The following is a 24253-nucleotide window of genomic DNA, read 5'->3' as shown; positions in this document are numbered from 1 at the left end:
GACAGTTAATAAGTCTGTCCTTCCATAAACAAGCACCCACTTCTCCTTCTGAGCCAGACGTTATCGTCGAGCCAGTTATAAACCATCTATACCTGCTGAGTCATGTTGAAATCTATGTTCCAGTACAAGGTCACATGACTAGGATAGTTCTCCTTTTTGTTTATGGAAGGTCAATCAACCATTATAAGACATGAGTAAATGAAACGTACTGACTTCGAGTTTCAAAACCACCCAGATGTATAACAGGTCTTGCAGGAAGAAGTTGAACAAACTGTTTTTTTATTTATTTATTGAAATACATGTTTCTTTTAAAGAACATTGACATCAACAAACGAAAGGGAAGGCATTTCCGATAATGGTCATTTGCTAAATTTATCGTTTCTTTGCAGAAATCTTCAGCAGGTCATCCTTATCAATCGCATAGAGTCGCCAGCCCTCCTCATCGGACAGGTCTGAGGCTCCACGCCGCTTGTAGAACTCTATGGACGACTTGTTCCACTCTGCTACGATGAAGTGCATGCTACTGCAGCGAGTCTTAACTGCCGTCTGAAGAAGGGAGGACATTAAAACAAAGTTAGACAGGGTCATCATATAACCTTGGCTATAGGATGGGAGTTTTCCATAGGCTGGACTGATCTATGCGATCAGTAAATTGATTGCAAATAAGTCCTATAGACTTACCTCACTCAGAACCTTCAGGATATCTGACCCAATACCATAACCTGAGAAAACAGAATCAAAGATTGGCAGTTAAGCCCTGGATCCAAGGACCCTGATTCAGTTGCCAGCGTTGGGCTAGTAACCGAAAGGTTGCTAGTTCGAATCCCCAAGCCGACTCGGTGAAAAACCAACCGATCTGCCCTTGAGCAAGGCACTTAATCTTAGCCCAGTGTTTCCCCAAACTCGGTCCTTGGGACCCCATGGGGTGCACGTTTTTGATTTTGACCTAACTACACAGCTGATTCAGCTTGGGCAAAAACCAAAACGTGCACCCCTTGGGGTCCCGAGGACAGAGTTTGGGAAACCCTGCCCTAATTCCGCCAAGGTCGCTGTAAATAATGGCTGATCCTTGGCTGTGACGTTCCCTTTCCGAGGGTGTCAATAATGGCTGATCCCTGGCTGTGACGTTCCCTTTCCGAGGGTGTCAATAATGGCTGATCCCTGGCTGTGACGTTCCCTTTCCGAGGGTGTCAATAATGGCTGATCCCTGGCTGTGACGTTCCCTTTCCGAGGGTGTCAATAATGGCTGATCCCTGGCTGTGACGTTCCCTTTCCAAGTGCGTCTCAGGGGGTGTGGGATATGCAAAAAAACACTGTTCCATTACACACCACACACTTATACATGTGTGAAACAGGACAAATATAATCAACCCTATTTATTTAATGTAACACACAATCATAGACTTACCCCTGAACTCCTTCATCACATAGAAGTCCTCTAAGTAGAGAAGCTTCCCAATCCAGGGGTCATAGGTGAAGTAGTACATGGCAAACCCAACGACAGTGTATCCTAAAACAGTGAAAACATCCACACCGACAGGTAAGTGTTTGTGTAAAACTACTAGGATCTGACAAAATCCCACTTGGCTTTTTGAGTATGATATTTTTTGTGTTATGATGAAGGGGATTTTCATTGTCAGGGAAAAACTTGGGCCCTAGTTATGATATCACTGAGAATTTAAAAGGAGTTTCTCCGAGAATTGAGAACATTAAATTCCAAACTCCAGATCACGATTCACTTTGAGTTAATGCCCACCAACACTACCCAGACATTGTGTTGTGTCTACCAACACTTACTCTTGTTTACCTTAGCAGCGCTTCCGTTCTTTTTTTTTACTAGCCATAAATGTTTGGAATCTTGATTGTCAAACCTTTGCACTATTTCCTTACGAACTGACATTCTGTGAAACAGGATTACAACATGATTTACCGTCTGAGCTCTGCTTATCCTCAGAAACTTCTGCAACGACGCAATGGTAGAAGGGATGATCCCCAAAGCCGTCCTCTAGTAGTTCTGAAAGTAAATTGTAAAGTCAGGGACTTCTGATTTGTTGGGGAAACATTTGATATGTTTACAATAATCAGCCATCACACACAGTATACTTAACGTTACCTTTCTCCGTCAAGATGACCTGCTCTTCCATTTTTTCAAATTTCGCAAGTTCCTGAAATAATAGTTTTTTTTTTAAGTATTGTTGTTAGTCAAATGTCATAATATTGAAAAATATGCTTAGGCTGTCTGTGATTATAACTTAAGCTACGGATATTTAAACACATACATACATACATACTATACATACATACATACATACATACATACATACATACATACATACATACATACATACATACATACATACATACATACATACATAGTTGAATACACGCATCCGTTTACCTTTATGAGTCGCAATATGTCTGACACGTCCTTGGGCTCGGCTTTCCGTAATATGAAATTTGACATTTTCTTTTTTTACTCTTTTTCCCTTTTCTTACAAGTCCTCTGAATGTGAAAATAAGCAAAACCTGTTTCTTCATCCGCTTCTTAGGAGTTGACCCCCCTGCAATACGTTTAGGATTCCAGTACGAGCGGAATTACATTCGCTTTGGTCGCTGGCAACTAATGACTTTACTGAGCGCTTCACCCTCTTTTAAACGCATTCTGTAAACTCGTCACAATCACATCCCGGAAGACTAAACGGGAAAATAGCTTACCAAATAACTGTTGACGTCATCGGGTCTCTACTTCCCATGACTCATGAGCGGTGCTAATTATAAGCCAGCTGGCTGACGATACTACACTTTCTGAAAGAGGCGAACCAAATGCACATATAGATCAATGTCATATATACAGTCCTTTTCCAAAGTATCGGGTCTATATCTTAACATTAATCAATGTGAACTCATGGCTGTCAAAGATTGTGCGACACCTTCATATTATGGTGTTCCGGTGAAAGAAGAACTTACTTATTTAGGCATAACCATTACTAAGGATCAGAAGTCTAGAGGGTTACTAAATTTTAACCCTCTTATTAAAGAAAAACAAAGAAGCTAAATCAATTGCTACAGAGGGACTTATCTTTTAAAAGAAGAGTTCTAATAACCAAGGCTGAGGGTATCTCTAGGCTAACATATGGCGCTCATTTTATTTTTTGACAGTTCAATAAGCAAGGAGTAAGACCTGATGTTTTTCAACTTTCTGTGGAGAAACCGTAACCATTACATTAGGAAAACTTGTACTGAACACATGAGTATGGTGGGCTGAATTTTCGGGACTTTAATACGTTAAATAATAGTTTTAAGATCAATTGGATCAACAATTCCTAAGAAGACCAACTTCTATGTGGAATTGTATTCCTCATCATGTCGGTCTTCTCTACTTTTGGTGGCCTTAAATTCATGTTGGTTTGCAATTATAATATTGACAAAGTTCCAGTGAAACTCTGCTTTTCATCGGCAGTTTTTCTTGTCATGGTCCTTCATTTATAAGCATAATTTTCCCCCACACAGATATTATATATAGAACAATCGGGATATATTGTATAAAAATACTCATTTGATTTTAGAATATTGGTTCCGAAATAATATCCTATTGATGAGCCAACTTGTAAATGCAGAGGGCTTTTACTTAGTTATAAGGAATTCTTATCACTTTACAAGATTCCTGTAACGCTAAAATATTTTGCTATTGTTTTATACGCCATTCCCTAAGGTATTGCTTTATTATTCAGGAACGTGTCAAGACCTGACCCTCAGAAGCTACCTTCTATTATCCCTGTTGACTCATCAGTAGGAAAGATTTGTTTCTCTTTCGGTCCTTTCAACAACAGTGCGATACGAACCTTGTTTCAGCAGGATGTTGTATCTACTATACCTTATGTCCTGCCTTATTGAAACGGTTTTATTGATAATATCTGTTGGGAAAAAGTTTGGATTTTGCCACATACCTACTTGTTAACCAAATTAAGGAAGTTTCCTTTAAAATAATCCATAAATATTATCCTGCCAACCACTATATGGAGAACTTTAAGGAAAACATCAACTTAAATTGTACCTTTTGTAATGACCACCCAGAAACGGCGATGCATCTTTTTTTGGCATTGTATTCATGTAAGGCAACTGTGGCAAGACATCAGTAGATACACATTTAAGAATATTTGACACTATTGTGGAGAGATGTACTGCTTGGATTATTTATCTACTGAATTCTTTACCTACGATAGAAATAAATTGAAACAATTTTATAGAATTACTTTCATTATTCTTTTGGACAGATTTACAAACAAAACACCACATTTTCTTACCTTACAAAAATAAATGGAAATATATTTTAAGACAATTAAATACTCTACTAACAAAAACGCTGTTAGTGTATGTATGTATGTGTATGTCTCTTAAGGTCCTTGTGTAATGTGATGTTGTACCCCCTAGCCCATTTCTTCTTTGTATATAATTTATATATACTTGTGTTCCCACATGTACTTCCTGTATTGACTTGAAAAATAAAAAATACAAAGCAAAAAATAAAAAAAAACACACAAAAAAAATATATATATATATATATAAATGATACATGCTGTCCAGCATCCTTAGGACATCCAGCATCCTTAGGACATCCCTCCCTACCCTATTGACGTTGACATTTCCAATGGTTAAGGTTAGGGTAGGGGTTAAGGTTAGGGTTTATGGTACTTTACAACTGGGAAAGCTGAAAGATCGGAAAAGTAAGAGCTCTAAAAATATGCCAGTTTCCAACTAAGAATTCCGAGTTTGATGATTCAAAACGATTTTACCCAATAGAAGTTCGTTTTTTTTCCTGAGTTCCCAGTTGTCTTGAACACACTGAAGTTGGAAGTCAGAGATTTCCCAGTTCCCCGTTGTTTTGAATGCAGCATCGTTTCCTGTATGTCGGACTTTGACAAGGCTGCTCTTGATGACAATGAATTTAGGCCTACATGCATTCTAAAGAGTCTCTAAAATGGGTTTAAATAGGGCAGTGGTTCCCAACCTATATATACTTTGTATATATAAGTATATTTTGCTCTGTCTGAAGTACCCCCTCATGCAAGTTTGACCAGTAAGCCTATGGTCTCATGAGTCTCCTCAAGTACCACCTGTAGATAGGCCAAGTACCTCTGGTTGGGAAACACTGAACTGTTGAGTAACTTTAATGAAGTCCTGTTTGCCAAGCCCTAGATAACATACTTGACTTTATATGATGGTTCCATTTTTTTTTAAAAGTTATTAAATCACTACACAATGACAAAATGACCTCTCTGTCACTCACACACACACAAAGTACGCTATGTGATGGCCATGTCATGCATTTATGTAACCTGTCCTTGTCACATGGTGTAGGCTACAGTATTTGCGTGACATCTCCATTGTAAAACGAGGTGTATTCGTTTTGCAACAGAAACAGTTTACTCCAAACAGAAAACGTTAAGCAATAAAACAAGTTTATATTGCACAAAATAAAAATGGGGGGTGCTTATATTGGTCCTTTCTCAGTGCATGTCAAGTGGGTTAGCTGTGAGGTGTTTGGTTCCTAGTGAATACACCCAAGGTCTTACAATGCCTTGAAGCTGTTATCCTATATGCATACACATCTGTTTCACTGTACCATCAGAAACACATGTGACGTGTTTAGGATGTGTCACAAGAGAAGGCTGAGAAGGGATGGTCAATCAAATGACCTAAAACATTTTGTTACTTACAGCCTTATTCTAAAATTGATCAAATATTTTTTTCCCTCATCAATCTACACACAATACCCGATAATGACAAAGCAAAAGCAGGAGTAACATTTTTTTTGCGTAAATGTATTCAAAATTTAAAAAACAGATACCTTATTTACACAAGTATTCAGAACCTTTGCTATGAGAATCGAAATTGAGCTCAGGTGCATCCTGTTTCCATTGATCATCCTTGGAATGTTTCTACAACTTGGAGTCCACCTGTGGTAAATTCAATTGATTGGACATGAATTTGAAAGGCACACATCTGTCTATATAAGGTCCCACAGTTGACAGTGCATGTCAGAGCAAAAACCAAGACATGAGGTCGAAGGAATAACCCGTAGAGCTCCGACACAGGATTGTGTCGAGGCACAGATCTGGGGAAGGGTACCAAAACATTTCCGCAGCGTTGAAGATCCCCAAGAACACAGTAGCCTCCATCATTCTTAAATGGAAGAAGTTTGGAACAACCAAGACTCTTCCTAGAGCTGGCCGTCTGGCCAAACTGAGCAATCGAGGGAGAAGGGTCGTGGTCAGGGAGGTGACCAAGAACCCAATGGTCACTCTGACAGAGCTCCATCTCTGCAGCACTCTACCAATCAGGTCTTTATGGTAGAGTGGCCAGATGGAAGCCACTCCTCAGTAAAAGGCATATGACAGTCCGCCTGGAGTTTGCCAAAAGCTACCTAAAGACTCTCAGACCATGAGAAACAATATTCTCTTTTCTGATGAAACCAAGATTGAAGTCTTTGGCCTGAGTACCAAGCTTCACATGTGGAGGAAACCTGGCACCATCCTTACGGTTAAGCATGGTGGTGGGAGCATCATGCTGTGGGGATATTTTTCAGCGGCAGACACTGGAAGACTAATCAGAATCGAGGGAAAGATGAAGGGAGGAAAGTACAGAGAGATCCTTGATGAAAACCTGCTCCAGGGTGCTCAAGACCTCAGACTGGGGCAAAGGTTCACCTTCCAACAAGACAACGACCCAAAGCACACAGCAAAGATAACACAAGAGTGGCTTTGGGACAAGCCTCTGAATGTCCTTGAGAGGCCCAGCCAGAGCCCGGACTTGAACATCTCTGGAGAGACCTGAAAATAGCTGTGCAGCGACGCTCCCCATCCAACCTGACAGAGCTTGAGAGGATCTGCAGAGAATGGTCGAAACTCCCCCAATACAGGTGTGCCAAGCTTGTAGCGTTATATCGAAGAAGACTCAATGCTGTAATCACTGTCAAAGATGATTCAACAAAGTACTGAGTAAACGGTCTGAATACTTATATTAAATGTCATATTTCTGTTTTCCTTTTTGTTGTTGCTAAAATTTTAAAAAATTTAAATATTTTGCTTTGTCATTATGGGGTATTGTATGTAGATTTATGAGGGGGAAAACAATTTAATCCATAGAATACAGCTGTAACGTCACAAAATGTGGAAAAAGTCAAAGGGTCTGAATACTTTCCGAATGCACTGTATATAACATATGAGAGTACAGAGTAATTACAGTGTACACATTACGTCGCAATAACTACCAGCCTACACCTGTTTTTGGCTAGCACAATTTAAATGTAAAGCAAATAAACTAACGATACAACCAGGTGATCTAAAACAGGGTGAGAGGTTTAGCCACAATAATTTGTGTTTGTTACAAAATCGTATGCATGAAATGGCAATGTAAATTGCACCGAATTTCACAAACCACAAATACATCACAGTTGTAAGTACCATAACTATACCTACAATATAATTACACAGTACCTGCTGCCTATGTAACTACATTGTAAATACATAGGCTTTAGGCTACTTAGATGTAAATCACTGGCGTTGTGGGCCCTTTCATCTTTTCTTTTCCTTCATGTCAACAAAAACATCTCCAATATGCATATTCATTAAGAACATCCCCTATTATTGTCGATTAATCCTGCAGTCTTGTCCAAACCCATTGGCCCTTGACAGCAGTATTCTACTGCCGGTCTATGAGTTATTTTAAATCCCAGGATTTATTGGAAGTGTCAGTTATAAAAGCCCTTGTGTGATTTAAACTTGATATAAAAGAGACAGTATTTATCTTTTGACGACTCAGCCCGTTTGCTCTGCAAAGCTTCACAGTAGTGACCCAGTGTCACGTTCTGACCTTTATTTCCTTTGTTTTGTCATTAGTATGGTCAGGGCGTGAGTTGGGGTGGGCAGTCTATGTTTGTTTTTCTATGATTTGGGGATTTCTATGTTTCGGCCTAGTATGGTTCTCAATCAGAGGCAGGTGTCATTAGTTGTCTCTGATTGAGAATCATACTTAGGTAGCCTGGGTTTCACTGTTTGTTTGTGGGTGTTTGTTTCCATGTCTGTGTCTTTCACCACACACTACTGTTTTGGGTTTCGTTCGTTCCACATTTATTGTTTTTGTATTTCAGTCCTGTTTTTTACATTTTTAAAAAAAAATATAACATTTCCACCTTTATTTAACCAGGTAGGCTAGTTGAGAACAAGTTCTCATTTGCAACTGCGACCTGGCCAAGATAAAGCATAGCAGTGTGAACAGACAACACAGAGTTACACATGGAGTGAACAATTAACAAGTCAATAACACAGTAGAAAAAAAGTCTATATACATTGTGTGCAAAAGGCATGAGGAGGTAGGCGAATAATTACAATTTAGCAGATAAACACTGGAGTGATAAATGATCAGATGGTCATGTACAGGTAGAGATATTGGAGTGCAAAAGAGCAGAAAAGTAAATACATAAAAACAGTATGGGGATGAGGTAGGTAAAATTGGGTGGGCTATTTAACGATAGACTATGTACAGCTGCAGCGATCGGTTACCTGCTCAGATAGCAGATGTTTGAAGTTGGTGAGGGAGCTAAAAGTCTCCTACTTCAGCGATTTTTGCAATTCGTTCCAGTCACAGGCAGCAGAGAACTGGAACGAAAGGCGGCCAAATGAGGTGTTGGCTTTAGGGATGATCAGTGAGATACACCTGCTGGAGCGCGTGCTACGGGTGGGTGTTGCCATCGTGACCAGTGAACTGAGATAAGGCGGAGCTTTACCTAGCATGGACTTGTAGATGACCTGGAGCCAGTGGGTCTGGCGACAAATATGTAGCGAGGGTCAGCGGACTAGAGCATACAGGTCGCAGTGGTAGGTGGTATAAGGTGCTTTAGTAACAAAACGGATGGCACTGTGATAAACTGCATCCAGTTTGCTGAGTAGAGTGTTGGAAGCTATTTTGTAGATGACATCGCCGAAGTCGAGGATCGGTAGGATAGTCAGTTTTACTAGGGTAAGTTTGGCGGCGTGAGTGAAGGAGGCTTTTTTTTGCGGAATAGAAAGCCGACTCTAGATTTGATTTTCGATTGGAGATGTTTGATATGAGTCTGGAAGGAGAGTTTACAGTCTAGCCAGACACCTAGGTACTTATAGATGTCCACATATTCTAGGTCGGAACCATCCAGGGTGGTGATGCTAGTCGGGTGTGCGGGTGCAGGCAGCGAACGGTTGAAAAGCATGCATTTGGTTTTACTAGCGTTTAAGAGCAGTTGGAGGCCACAGAAGGAGTGTTGTATGGCATTGAAGCTCGTTTGGAGGTTAGATAGCACAGTGTCCAAGGACGGGCCAGAAGTATACAGAATGGTGTCGTCTGCGTAGAGGTGGATCAGGGAATCGCCCGCAGCAAGAGCAACATCCTTGATATATACAGAGAAAAGAGTTGGCCCGAGAATTGAACCCTGTGGAACCCCCATAGAGACTGCCAGAAGACCGGACAGCATGCCCTCCGATTTGACACACTGAACTCTGTCTGCAAAGTAGTTGGTGAACCAGGCAAGGCAGTCATCAGTTCATGTGTAGTATTTCTTATTAAAAGAACCATGGACACTTACCACGCCGCATATTGGTCCTCCGATCCTTCTCGCCTCTCCTCTTCGGGAGAAGAGGAGGAAATCCCTTACACCCAGATGTACTATCCAATCTTCAGGGAGGCAGACACTAACTCCACTTAAACAGGGATGATCCATGAACCTGTGACCCCACGAACTGCCACTGAACTCTCTTCCTGTTTGGTTTCTCTTTCGGTTAGTGCTAGTGCTACAATGAAACATCAACAGAATACATGTGACCATGCAGACTTACATGTTTCGTAAATGGGAAAGTTGTATTGTGTGTGCCAAGATGCACTGTAGTTACATTTACATGGAAAATATGCACAACTTATTTAAAGTGTGCATGTTGTGAAGGGTCATGGCACCCCCAAAGAACTCCAAATATTTTAAATTACCCTAGGACCTAGGCCACACCCCTTCCCTCCACACCTGTTCCCACTCCCTTAATCACCTCTCCGCTGACTTTCTCCCACCTGTTTCCCCATGTAAGCTGCATGCTCCTTCCTACCTACGAGTTCAATTCACGCTTGGTGATTCCACGTGCGGCCCTAGCCTTCCCCCTACCACTGTGGGTGTGTTATGAAATAAGTACAAACAGTTATTTTGCTGTATAGAGAATGTTCTAAATATTATATCCTTGTTGCCCTACATTATATCACTTTGTATATCCATAACCTCAGTTTGCTAATGATAATGCCAAATGCTATGGCTCCTTGCTCTAGTTATGTGTTGGCAGTCTCCTCGGTTTAGTGTTAAACCCATATTCCTTACAGAGCTTTCAGAAAGTATTCATACCCTTGACTCATTCCACATATTGTTGTTACAGCCTGAATTAAAAATGGATAAGTAACATTTTTTTCTCACCTATCTAGAAAGAAATTCCCCATCATGACAAAGTGAAAACATTTTAGCAAATGTATTGAAAATTAAATAAAGAAATATCTCATTTATTCTGAACAAAAACAAACGCAACATGCAACAATTTCAAAGATACAGTGAGGGAAAAAAGTATTTGATCCCCTGCTGATTTTGTACGTTTGACTACTGACAAAGAAATGATCCGTCTATAATTTTAATGGTAGGTTTATTTGAACAGTGAGAGACAGAATAACACAAAAATCCAGAAAAACGCATGTCAAAAATGTTATAAATTGATTTGCATTTTAATGAGGGAAATAAGTATTTGACCCCCTCTCAATCAGAAAGATTTCTGGCTCCCAGGTGTCTTTTATACAGGTAATGAGCTGAGATTAGGAACACACTCTTAAAGGAAGTGCTCCTAATCTCAGTTTGTTACCTGTATAAAAGACACCTGTCCACACAAGCAATCAATCAATCAGATTCCAAACTCTCCACCATGGACTGCCAAATTATCTAAAATGACGGAGGCGGCTTTTGATAGAGAAATGAACATTCAATTCTTTAGCAACAGCTCTGGTGGACATTCCTGCAGTCAGCATGCCAATTGCACACTCCCTCAATACTTGAGACATCTGTGGCATTGTGTTGTGTGACAAAACTGCACATTTTAGTGGCCTTTTGTCCCCAGCACAAAGTGCACCTGTGTAATGATCATGCTGTTTAATCAGCTTCTTGATATTCCACACTTGTCAGGTGGATGGATTATCTTGACAAAGGATAAAATGCTCACTAACAGGGATGTAAACACATTTGTGCACAAATGCATTTGAGAGAAGTATTTTATTTAAACTCATGAAATATGGGACTAGCACTTTACATGTTGCGTTGATATTTTTGTTCAGTGTACATAAGTATTCACACCCGAGTCAATAGTTTGTTGAAGCACCTTTGGCAGCGACCACAGTCTTTCTGGGTAAGTCTCTAAGAGCTTTCCACACCTGGATTGTGCAACATTTTCCCATTATTCTTTTAAAAAATGCTTCAAGCTCTGTCAAATTGGTTGTTGATCATTGCTCGAATCATTTTCAGATCTTGCCATAGATTTTCAAGTAGATTTAAGTCAAAACTGTAATTTGGCCATTCACTGTCTTCTTGGTAAGCAACTTCAGTGTAGAGTTGGCCTTGTGTTTTAGGTTATTGTCCTGTTGAAAAGTGAATTCATCCCCCAGTGTCTGGTGGAAAGCAGACTGAACCAGATTTTCCTATAGGATTTTGACTGTGCTCCATTCGTTTCTTTTTTCTATCCTGAAAACTCCCCAGTTCTTAACAATTACAAGCATACCCATAACATGAGGCAGACACCAATATGCTTGACAATATGGAGTGGTACTCAGCAATGTGTTGTATTGGATTTGCCTTAAACATATCACTGCATTCAGGACTAAAAGTGAATTGCTTTGCCACATTTTTGCAGTATTACCTTGTTGAAAACAGCATGCTTGTTTTGGAATATTTTGTGTTCTGTACAGGCTTCCTTCTTTCCACTCTGTCAATTAGGTTGTTATTGTAACTCCAATGTTGTTGATCTAGCCTCAGTTTTCTATCACAGCCATTCAACTCTGTAACAGTTTTAAAGTCACCATTGGCCTCATGGTGAATACCTGAGTGGTGTTCTTCCTCTCCAGCAACAGAGTTAGGACGCCTGTATCTTTGTAGTGACTGGGTGTATTGATACACCATCCAAAGTGTAATTAATAACTTCACCATGCTCAAAGGGATATTCAATGTCTGCTTTTATTGTTCCCCATCTTCCAATAGGTGTCCTTGTTGAGGCATTGGAAAACCTCCCTGGTCTTTGTGGTTGAATCTGCGTTTGAAATTCACTACTCGACCTTACAGATAATTGTATGTGTGGGGTACAGGGATGAGGTAGTCATTAAGTCATGTTAAACACTTAAGTCTACGCAATTTATGGGACTTGTTAGGCAAATTTACAAAAACATTCCACTTTGACGTTATGGGGTAGTGTGTGTAGGCAAGTGACAAAAACAAAAATTTGGGCTATAACAACTATGTAGAAAATATCAAGGGGTGTGAACACTTTCTGAAGGCACTGTACTTTGTCATGCCTGCACCTTTTATGTTATGTGTTCCTAATGTTTCCCCTATGTGCGTGAACTCTCAAGCAACAAGTTTATAGACTTCTCTGTTCTGGTGTGTCAGAATGTCAGACATTTCTAAGAGACATTATACGGTTGTCGTAGTTCCTGTCCTGTTTCTCATCTCAAAAGGTCACTAGTTTACTCAGATCGCTAGATGAGATTGAATTAGATTTGCCAAATATGGCTAAACATTGTTAAAAACAAAACAGACACCAGATTATCAAAACTGTTTTTATTCTGAGCTTAAACCAAAGTGTTTATTAGAGGGGAGGGTCAGTTCAGCTTGTCAAAGTACTTGAGTTTGCCCGCTGGGTCTGGGATTATCTGTGAAGAGTAATACATTGAATTAGTGCACAAGCAATTGTCTTAAGAAAATCCTATCAAATCAAATGTATTTTTAAAGCCCTTTTTACATCAGCAGATGTCATAAAGTGTTTATACAGAAACCCGGCCTAAAACCCCAAACAGCAAGCAATGCAGAAGCACGGTGGCTAGGAAAAACTCCTCCGAAAGGCAGGAACCTAGGAAGAAACCTAGAGAGGAACCAGGCTCTGAGGGGTGGCCAGTCCTCTTCTGGCTGTGCTGGGTGGAGATTATAAATATAATCTCATGCATGCACTCACTTAAAGCGGCAGTCAGCAGTTGAAACAATAATAAAGCGTATTCCCGACCCTGTTTCGGTAAAAAGATGGAGGGACGCGGCTGGAGAAATGTAACTACTCAAACTCATCGACAGAGCTATGGGGATGCAAGGATTGACCATCCATGGTTATAGTTTTAACCATGTTGAGGCTATATAGTGTTGGTTTACAAACATTGGAATAAAACAAGCTCCTATTTTCAGGTTCTGATAGGGTATGACAGTTGAACTAAGCTCATGAGGCATTTAGAAGTTATTCTTCAAGAATCAAATGGGTACAAATTGATGTAGCAACTGCTGATTGCCCCTTTAACCACACACAGTATGAAACTTACTGTGTCACTGCCTGGCTTCCATCCTGCTGGGCACACTGCAAAAAAATATATATTTTAATTCACACAAACTGTAAAAAAATAAATAATATAAAAAGACCATCCATAGCAACCACAGATAATTACTTGTTTAGCTGTATTATCTGAGAATGTTATGTGGTGAGACTGAATTTGGAGGCTGAGGTGTGAACCGTACCTTCGCCGTGTTTGTCAGTATACTGGAAGGCTTGGACAAGCCGCAGGGTCTCGTCTACAGAGCGCCCCACAGGGAGGTCATTCATGGTGATCTGCCTCAGGACGCCCTTGTCGTCGATGATGAACAGGCCCCTGAGGGAGACAATTAAAACAATGAGAAGTTCGGTTCAGTTTCAAACCGCATTACTTTAAACCTCATGAACTTATAAGAGTTAACAGGTGTTTTGTTGTACCATTTAAAAAAAAAAAAATGGTAGTAGTACTAGTAATCTTCTTTTGAAGTGGCTTCTACCCCCGTGAGCAAGTGTATACTGTACCTGAGTGTGTGTCCTGCGTCCTCCAGGAAGACTCCATAGTCTTTGGAAATCTGGTGTGTGAGGTCAGACAGCAGAGGGATTTTCATTGGTCCGAGTCCCCCCTGCTTCCTGGGTGTGTTGATCCTGTTAACAACAAAGCCGGAGGGAGAAAAAAAAAACCTCTGAAATTAAAGTCCAAGCACCTCTGAAGAGGGGTGTGATGCATGTAATCTTACCATGCCAGATGTGTGAATTGTGAGTCGACAGAGCAGGCAACAACCTCAGCATTGATGGCATGGAACTCGTGCACACGATCACTGAACGCAATAATCTCGGTCGGGCAGACAAACGTGCTGCAGGTACACAGAGTTAGTGTCATCAGAATAACACATAGCCAACAACATTATTACTTTACCAAAGCATACTGGATTTTCATTAAGTCACTGGTTCTAAAATACAGCAAACATCTGTATAACAGTTACTACAGTTTAGATTTTACAATACACTACTAATAATTTCTCTCTTTCCCTGAATCTCTCAATTAAAATCAGATGATTTGGATTGCTATTTTATATTTATTCATCCTGGTACATTACTAAAATCACTTTAATACCCAGACAAAATCCTGCAATCTTTACCATACCATCGTTATACTGCCTTTTCTTTATATCTGAAAGGGGAAACCAATAACAAACCCAGTTTGCCAACAGCTCTGAAAACCCAACAGTAACATTTTTTCTAGGCAATGGGACAATGCTTTAATTGCATGTGTTCTTTCCATTTAAATGCATGTAGTTCAGTCCTTAAGCTGTTCTTGTACATTAATGTTCAGTCTGTCATGTGTGTGGACCCAGGGAAGAGTAGCTGCTGTGTGAGCAACAGCTAATGTGGATTCTAATAAATAATTTACATTTCTGTTGCTTGATTAATTTCACCAGTTATTTCTCCTTGCAAGTTTAGCTCCAATTATTTAGATAATTGCCTAAATAATATTTTTTTTTAAATCAGTTAGAGTACATTTGCTAGCAAGCTATCAATGTGCATAATATGGAGAGGGTAGGACAAAATATTACATGTGGATCTGCAATCTTTAAGCAAAGGAAACACTGTGCACCTGGCCACCTTGGCTAGCGCACACTGCGCCCAGCCCGCCACAGGAGTCGCTGGTGCGCGATGAGACAAGGACACCCCTACCGACCAAGCCCCCCCCAACCCGGGCGACGCTAGACCAATTGTGCGTCGCCCCACGGACCACGACAGAGCCTGGGCGCGAACCCAGGGACTGATGGCACAGCTGGCGCTTCAGTACAGCGCCCTTAACCACTGCGCCACCCGGGAGGCCCTAAAATATATATTTTTAAATCACGTTCATCTAGGTCAGACATTTGATTTTAATACACGATCGGAAAAAGCAAATTCTAGGGGTTCTAAAGCACTTAAAAGCGATGTGGGCAATGGCTCGGTTTCAGAAGATCACTTTTTAAAATTGATTAACAGCGGGTCCACATGTTCCCGCAACACTCAAGTTGTTTGGGAAAAAAATATTATTTATATTTTATTCTTACTATAAAATGTTGTGTTGACTGATCTGGGCAGGGGAATGTAATTGTGTCTTGTTTGTTTAATGAACTATTGATTTCATTTGCATGGTGCAGCCATAGCCTATAGCCTAGGCTGCACAGACGAGTAACAAAACTCAAAATATGCTATTCTATTGAAATACATTTTCTTAGTATCTTAATGTTTCTTAAGATCTGCCGAAACGTATAATAATAAATGGATTTCTTTGTGATGGTATATAGTCAATGGATTTATTCAAATAGACATCAGCCGGCTGCGCAATGGGATGTAGCCTGTAAAATGTGCAAACCGACAAGTGGTAAAAATGGGACTGTTTGAAAGGGGGGTCATATAAAACAAAATAATAATAAATGATGTCTGAAAATACGTATAACAAAGTTTAAAAAAAAACATTTTATGACAGTAGCAAAAAACACTATATGATGGAGGTCAGTAAAGAGATAGTACTCACAAGTCCAGGGGGTAGAAGAAGAAGACGAGGTATTTCCCTTTGTAGTCCGACAGTTTGAGCTCCTTAAACTTACCATCGATGACAGCTGATCCCTCAAAGTAAGGTGCAGGCTTTGAAACTGCAAAAAGAAGAAATAACAAAAACACATTTGATGACAGTTCAAAGCACGTGCAAGCAAGTTATTTGCTGATCACATTTTAGGGAAAACCCAATCAGAACAGACTTCCTGCTGTGTATCCCAAATGTTGCATATACCAACACACCATTATTTAGTGTCCTTGGTCAACAATGAATAGTATTTGTTCATAGTTGGTGAGCAGTGTGCAGGTAGGCCTATGGCAGGCTTGGGGCACACATAGCTTTCGTTCACCAAAGAGGGCTTTTTTGAAAGTAGAGGGCTTTTTATGCTTCTATAACCGTATCGTATTTGGCGGTTTTGGCTGCCAGTCAGTTTACCTCAGAACATTTTTGGTCCTTGGATGTTAATCGCGTAGGCTTGCCCATGTAACCAATGTGAAATGGCTAGCTAGTTAGCGGTACGCGCTAGTAGTAGTGTTTATTTCGTGACGTCATACTCTGAAACATTGAAGTAGTTGTTTTCCTTGCTCTGCAAGGGGTGCAGCTTTTGTAGGTAACGATGCCTCGTGGGTGACTGTTGTTGATGTGTTCAGAGGGTCTGGTTTGAACATAGGTTCCGTCAAAAGAGAGGGACGGAAGCAATACTGTTACACTTACACTCCTTAACAGTACATCTTGGGATAGGGCACACCTGGCTACCTCTTGGGGTGCATCCTGGAAGTGGCCTCTATCTTCTCTCCTCTGCTGATTGGAAAACGCAACAAATGTGAAAGCGATAGGGAAGGTACCAGCCTAGAATTTAATTTCACCTGCCTTTTTAAATTAATGCAGATAAAGAAAGCGCAGACTTGATGAGAGGAAGCCACTTAACATAACACTGACTTAGATGCATCCATTGGGATTGTATGGTGCAGCAGCTGTTATTGCTAGGGCCCTCCTGTCTGGGTCCTTGAGGCAGACAGGAGGGCCATCCCGCTTGTTTATACTGAGCTGCACTGGGGTCGGAACACAATCACGGTTAGATTAAGACACTGCAGTGCCAGATCACAAACTACGTTTTCAGAATTTAGGCTTCGATATCAATACCAGCTTAGTATAATGATAATCAACACCATAGCGATACCACTGTGAAAAAAGTACTTAAAGTCAAATATACAGCACTGTTATTGTATGAAACACATGGTCAACTCGCCATCTGGACTGCTAGGCCAATGGGTGTGCAGGCTTTTGATCCAGCACTGCTCAAACACACCGGACTCAGCTTAACAAGGTCCTGCCTGTTAAGTAGTTGATTTGTCAAATCTGGTGTGTTAAGATTGGGGCTTCAACAACAAACAAAAAAGTGTACCCCCCCTGCAGCTCTCCTTGACCTATTATGCTGTACCATTTGAACATTAGCCTAAAACCAAAAAAAGGTATCAAATGGCTATACTTCGAAGCAAAGTAGCTAAGCGGTTGAGTAGGGCTCTAGACTTACAAGTAAGACGTGAAAGAAGTAATGGAAAGCCTAAATAACTTCAGGAGTAAAAATATGCTTAACCAGTCACATAATAAGTTGCATGGACACACTGTGTGCAATAGTGTTTAAAATTATTTTTGAATGACTCTCATCTCTGTATCCCACATATACAGGTAATTAACTCAAAATGTACCTATTGGTAGATAAAATAAAGCAGACATTGAATATTCCTTTGAGCATGGTGAAGTTATTCATTACACTTTGGATGGTGTATCAATACACCCAGTCACTACAAAGACACAGGCATCCTTCCTAAATCAGTTGCCGGAGAAGAAGGAAACAGCTCAGGGATTTCACCATGAGGACAATGGTGATTTTAGACAAGTTACAGAGTTTAATAGCTGTGATAGTTCTCCTAAGGATGGATCAACAACATTGTAGTTACTCCACAATACTAACTTAATTGACAGAGTGAAAAGAAGGAAGTCTGTACAAAATATTCCAAAACATGCATGCTGTTTGCAACAAGGCACTAAAGTAATACTGCAAGAAAATGTGTCAAAGCAATTAACTTTTTGACCTGAATACAAAGTTTTATATTTGGGGAAAATCCAATACAACACATTACTGAGTACCAATCTTCATATTTTCAAGCATAGTGGTGGCTGCATCATGTTATGGGTATGTTTGTACTTGTCATGAACTGTGGAGTTTCAGGATAAAAAAACCTAAGCACCTAAATCCTAGGGGAAAACTTGGTTCAGTCTGCATTCCACCACTGGGAGATTAATTCACCTTTTGGCAGGGCAATAACCAATTTTATTTCCTCTATTATTGAAACTTCAGAAATAAATTGTTATACTCATAAAGCTGAGACGCGCAATTAAATTCTGAAATGTTACTCAACTGTCAGTATGCTTGCGCTTCACTCCGTGTGCAAAGGGGGGACTAGGAGTAATTAGAGCCAGCAAAACAGGGACAGGGCAGATGTTTTCATTGCAGGAAGCAGGTTAATGCATATTAGTGTTGACCAAATAATGGGTTTAGAACCAAAAAGAAACCAGCAGCAACATTGTGTAGCCTAATCACTGAACTTACCGACATAAGCAAAATTATTCACTCAGAGGAGGGCAATGTCAGTAACTTTCGGTGTATCATCCCAGCTCTAGTTAGTATTGTTGTCTATCAAATTGTATAGGCTTCCTTGCTCTCTCCTCTGGCAACGGCCGACTCTCACTTGACGTGCACACACGTAGGCACACATGTGGATAGCTCTCTAACATCTTAAAAGTGCACCTGAAGCATTATTTGATGTTCAATCTTTTTCCGTGGTGGAAACAAATTAAGCAGTGGCACAATATAACGTAAACACTGCAGTCATCTCCGTCACATTTTTTAAAGACTTTGAAATTTAAAGACATTTTAATACTTAAGGCCTTGAAATCAGATAAATGAATGTAAGACTTTAAAGACCTAGCAGACACCCTGATCTTAGTAAAATAATCAGTGGTGTGTAGCCAAGGCCATATGCAAACAAAATCAAATGTACTTCTCATAATTTAAATTCACAAGATAGAATGAACTTGTGTCAGCAATCGAGAATTGGACCTTGATTCTTGAGTTTGGGCGCTGCCATTGGACATGACACAACACAAACTCAACATTGGCAGAAGCAACTTTAATTGATTTCAAAGGAAGCATTTCTTCAGCGACTGATGGCAATGCCACACCAATGGCTATAGTGTAGCAGGGCCTTTAATCTAATCATGACGGCGTTCTGACCCCAGTGCAGCTTAGTGTAAACAAGCGTAATCGTATGGTCAAGAAAACTGCAGGCTACAGTTGGAGCCAAGTTTTTTGGCATGACGTGTCCAAATGTACTACTAGCTACAATTTATGAATTTGGGTCGACAAGTCAAATCTGGCAGATTACAATAACGCGAATACCGATTTGATTCAAACTTCAGTTGTGAAAATGTGCAGTATAACTGGAACGGTATCTAGCTAACATTAATCAACACTACTAAGTCAGCTATCTAATTGGCTGCAGGCAAACTAGTTAGCTAGCTTTGTAGTTACCATTGTATTGTTGGGTAAGACATCCTCCCGTTATTAAAATAATTTAAGTCAATATGATTGCCAAGTACAACTACAGTACCGTGCAGGGGGACAATACCCACTTTTTGCCTTGCTGAGGTGCAAGGAATGATCAGAGACGGGTACACGGAAAGCCTCTCCGGGGTAGACGTGTCCTCCAGCGTAGTTGTAACACTCTTGGTCCTTTTTCCCATTAGAGCCGTCTTGGGCTGCAGTGGTAAACTTGGTGACAAGACAAATTGTGCAAAACACACTTAAAATGTCCTTTAACATTTTCATATGAAGCATGACGTTCATTCCACTGTCTTGCTAAAACCACGTAGCTAGCTGCTAAGAAAGTACTGTACAGGAAGAACTACAAACCCCCTTCTTCGTGTGAATGTTCGGCAGACTAGACGCTGTGTTGCATATTGCTGCCTTTCGCAGGTCAAAATGCGGAGTGCACATTTTGTCACAAAAAAAGGGGGGCATGTGGACATTTTAAATTGCACCACCTTCTAACCCTGCAACTATACACAGTAATGCCACCCTCCTCTCTTTCATACTGACGAAACGGTCTATGACTCTGTCATGCAGTAAACAATTTTATTTTTTGTCCTAGGCTACCTGACTAAAATGTTCTGCCTTGCCTAACTTCCTTTTTATGGCCAACGTTAGCCAACATCTAGCTACATACTGAACTTCCATCCTCTCAGGCCAGGGGCACAATGTATGAATTTATGTTTGGATTAGAATCACCGTTATAATTATTGGCCATTATAGAGAATTAAGTAAAACCACAAGTCCAATCCCTGTCTCCATCCACGACTAATTTAGGAAAGGGTCCATTTTAGCTAGCTAGCCACTGGACAACAACTAGATGCAACAGTTCAAGTTGTTTTTGTCAATGACGCATTGCTCTCCATGTGATGTGATTGGAGAGAAGCCAAATCCAAACAGACTTCCCTTGAAAAAAATGGTGGGGACTATTCACAGTTGCGCTCACTCAATTTAGCTCAATGCTGATTGGCTATTATTTAAAAAAAAAAATATCAAGGGAGGCCAAATGCTCGCTGGCTTCCTTCCCTTGCAGTCAATGCTATGGGCAGCAACAATGTCACTCTTTTTTACCTGACAGCATCAGATAGATGGCCTAAATTATGAAAGTGAGAGCGAAATATACATTCTTTATGTTTTTCTCTTTTTTTCTTAGTCATTTTTTGAGAGAAGCCTGGCTTCCCTTGGCACCCCATCCCACCACTTTGGCCCTAAACAATCCTACACCAGGCCGTCGGCCTGGCAGGAATCCCTTTTCTCAAAACTCCCTGTAGATCTTCTGCACTGAAATCTCTCAAACCCAAATATTTCTCAACTGCTGCAACTACCACATCTATTTTCTGTGATAACCACTCCATCAGTGCAGTGCAGTTGATCACGATGGCTATAAAGACAAGAAATCCAAATTTACCAAACTCAGTCGGAACACTAATCCCTCAAATCGTCTTCCCGACTCAAATTTGGCAAACTATACACAGTGGTTTCTCAACCCCCACTTCACACTCCCTCTGACTATGCCCTTCTGCACACTTTCCACATTGGGGGATATACCTTCTACATATTGCTACTGTCTGAATCCTTGGCACCTGAAGCACTGTAGCAGGTTCGGAACAATTGCCCTCAACGAATAGTTAATGTACCCTAGCCTGATCTTATCAGGTAGAAACTCCAAGACAGACGGTATCCTCTGTCTAACCATTTCCACCGGGTTTGCATCTTACCAAATGGCAGGAGTCACAAACACCAGGAATAGTCCTTCTCATCACTGATCACTTCTTTTAGCGGCGCCCTGCTCTGGAGAGCAAAGACCAACACAGGCCAACCCCTGAGAAGCTTGATGCACAGCGCCTGCTGCTTCTGGGGTGGAAGATACACAAAAAAATCTAAACAATTCCACTTCTCAAAACATTGACAGATGTAACAGTCCTTTACTAAGCTTGAAACAATGGGTATATGGGTCAGCCAAAAAGCAGGGATCCCCTTTTTCCAAAAACTTATCTGGGAAAATGTTGGAAATCTCTACCCCCACACCTGCCACCACAGGTAGGTCTTCATCCTGCCCTCATAATGATGCCACTTTTCTCTGATTTCTTCTCTGTTTGTGCTGTGCAGTTTATGACCATTGTAATAAATGACACCTTTTCACATGCAATATATCAGGATACCTCTGTTGCCGGGAAACTTCAGGTGACTTGCGTAACCCCGGTTTTCTGATATTATGGGTGAGACATTTCAGTATACTAGTGGAATTCACCAGAATCTTCTAAGTAGCTCGAAGAAACAATCATACACGTCTCTCAGAGACAGACAGGTTGAGTGGCGAATGAGTGAGCCCCTCCCCTCATAATAAAGAGCCACCCGCCTGCCCTCCGATAATTTTGGAGCGTGCCAAACTTCCTCACACTCTTGTGAATAGGGGAACGTGGTGAGATGTCTCACTCATAATCTCAGGGAAGAGGGGTTACACAAGTAACCTTAAATAATTGAAAGATAATTTGTTTCGACATATCACTAGCGGGATATTACCAACTCACGTATCCCACATGCTCTCTGAAGCCAGGCAGTCTCAATGTCAACCCACAGAGGCCCTGACACTGAGGACATTATGTGCCAATAACGGAGCAGTGGCGTTTAGTCGGAAGAACCTCATAAAAGTATGAGGAATGCCCAACAAGCTGCACTGCAAATCACCTGCAAGGAGAGTCCCTTGAACAGAGCCCAAGAGGTAGCCATACCTCTGGTGGAGTGAGCCCTTAGGACCTCCGGAGGCTGTAACCCCTCGTTATTATAGGCCAATACAATTGCTTCCACAATCCAATGAGACAACAGTTAACAAGAGAGGGGGCTCCCCTTGCAGGGAGGCACCAAGGACATAAAGAGTTGGTCACCCTCTTCCTATCCAAGTATATGTGCAACACACATACTGGACAAAACGGTGTAGCTGCTCCTCTTCAATCGAAAAGAAAGGTGGCGGGTGGAAAGCCACAAGCTCCAAGGCCAGACAATTGTAATTGCGCTAACCTCGGGCATAATGGCGGGATTGGGCATAACATACAGGACTCAGAGCTTCCACAGGAGCAACCAATGTCTTAGACCTTTAGACCAAGAGGAAATTCCCCCCTTGGGTAGACACTTGTTTTGAAGTTCACGGGCAGGGCTACCTCATCACGTGACCATAACCACTACATTCACCCCCCTTTGACCTTTTCACTCATGAGAGACCACCCCACATTGGGCAGCACTGTATGACACGGGGCATGAACCCAGAGCAACCAACGTCTTAGACCGTTAGACCAAGATGATATTCACCCCTTAGGCTGCGGGCAGACACTGGGTTTGAAGTTTGCATGGCTTCCTCATCATGTGACGATGACCGACTCATGGGCTAATTGGGTGTAACCGGTGTGAAATGGATAGCTAGTTAGCAGGGTGCGCGCTAATAGCATTTGAAATCGGTGATGTCACTCGCTTTGAGACCTTGAAGTAGTTGTTTCCCTTGCACTGCAAGGGCCGCGTCCTTTGTGGAGCGATAGGTAACGATGCTTCGAGGGTGACTGTTGTTGATGTGTGCAGAGGGTCCCTGGTTTGAGCCCAGGTAGGGGAGAGGGACGGAAGCAAATCTGTTCATTGATGCTGCTGACCCAGATCACTGGTTGCTGTGTAAAAGGGGGGTGAGTGTAACCGGGGTGTGCGCTAATAGCGTTTCAATTGGTGATGTCACTCACTCTGAGATCTTGAAGTAGTTGTGGCTCTGCAATGGCCATGGCTTTTGTGGAGCAATAGGTTACGTTGCTTTGAGGGTGACTGTTCTCAATGTGTGAAGAGGGTCCCTGGTTCGAGCCCAGGTAGGAACGAAGAGAGGGAAGGAAGCAAACCTGTTACATGGGCAACAAGGTGAACTTGGAAAAGCCATGGTCAAACTGCAGGCACGAATGATGACTGACAGTACATGCAGCTCATTCACTCCTTTTGCAGTAAAGTTGTCTTAAAGGAGAGATATTTCATCTCCATAGTTCCAGCGGCTCAAAAGGCTGCTGTGAAATAGCCTCAAGCACAATAGACTAATCCCATGATGGGGCTAAGGGCTTGGGAACTGGACGTACGGGATGTGCCGAATTATGTATATAAACCCTGGATTGCTTGCGCTATTGGCCATCGAGAGGCTTTGAAGCCACTGGTCGGCCATATTGGCACTCCCCAGTAGGAGCAGTCCTCCATAGGAATTAATTCCATGTATTTAAGTATTTTTTTGTTGTGGTGGGGACAGTAACATTAGCACTAAAAAAATACTTTAAGGAAATTTTTTAAATATATTTTTTCATTTATTGTTTGTATGTTTAATATAAAGTGTGCATTAAGGTGTCTATAATATAATAGTGTCAAAAGCTAATATAGACATGAATAAATGCATTTCTATATCTTCCAAAACCTACCAAGATGGCTGCATGG

The 24253-nt window shown here is 41.1% G+C and overlaps 2 protein-coding genes across 2 annotated transcripts; both read right to left on the bottom strand.

Moving 5' to 3' along the window:
* Nucleotides 1-272: 272 nt before the first annotated feature.
* sat1a.2 (spermidine/spermine N1-acetyltransferase 1a, duplicate 2) lies at nt 273-2676 on the bottom strand. The gene is made up of 6 exons (XM_035781046.2): nt 2399-2676; nt 2114-2165; nt 1931-2014; nt 1409-1510; nt 682-722; nt 273-546 (listed from the first exon to the last, which is right to left on the bottom strand). Exons 1-6 carry the CDS (start codon nt 2462-2464, stop codon nt 373-375), a joined length of 519 nt encoding a protein of 172 aa, XP_035636939.1. The 5' UTR covers nt 2465-2676; the 3' UTR covers nt 273-372.
* A 10180-nt stretch (nt 2677-12856) lies between these two features.
* Nucleotides 12857-20203, bottom strand: LOC118390453 (peroxiredoxin-4). Its single transcript, XM_035781040.2, has 7 exons — nt 19852-20203; nt 16135-16252; nt 14339-14455; nt 14124-14246; nt 13808-13938; nt 13615-13649; nt 12857-12963 (listed from the first exon to the last, which is right to left on the bottom strand). Exons 1-7 carry the CDS (start codon nt 20063-20065, stop codon nt 12913-12915), a joined length of 789 nt encoding a protein of 262 aa, XP_035636933.1. The 5' UTR covers nt 20066-20203; the 3' UTR covers nt 12857-12912.
* Nucleotides 20204-24253: the final 4050 nt, after the last annotated feature.

This window comes from Oncorhynchus keta, chromosome 11 (genome assembly GCF_023373465.1).
Source record: "Oncorhynchus keta strain PuntledgeMale-10-30-2019 chromosome 11, Oket_V2, whole genome shotgun sequence".
In the NCBI taxonomy this organism is placed as follows: Eukaryota; Metazoa; Chordata; class Actinopteri; order Salmoniformes; family Salmonidae; genus Oncorhynchus; species Oncorhynchus keta.
Note: the sequence above shows the minus strand (reverse complement) of the source record. Positions and strands in the feature narration are given on the sequence as shown.

Coding starts and splice junctions, on each gene's coding strand:
- sat1a.2 (XM_035781046.2), bottom strand. CDS start 2,464: ATGTCAAATTTCATATTACGGAAAGCCGAGCCCAAGGACGTGTCAGAC. Junction 2,166..2,398: donor ACATATTGCGACTCATAAAG/GTAAACGGATGC, acceptor CTATTATTTCAG/GAACTTGCGAAATTTGAAAA. Junction 723..1,408: donor TGTGATGAAGGAGTTCAGGG/GTAAGTCTATGA, acceptor CTGTTTTCTCAG/GTTATGGTATTGGGTCAGAT.
- LOC118390453 (XM_035781040.2), bottom strand. CDS start 20,065: ATGAACGTCATGCTTCATATGAAAATGTTAAAGGACATTTTAAGTGTG. Junction 16,253..19,851: donor GCACCTCAGCAAGGCAAAAA/GTGGGTATTGTC, acceptor TTCTTTTTGCAG/TTTCAAAGCCTGCACCTTAC. Junction 12,964..13,614: donor GGAAGCCAGGCAGTGACACA/GTAAGTTTCATA, acceptor TACTCTTCACAG/ATAATCCCAGACCCAGCGGG.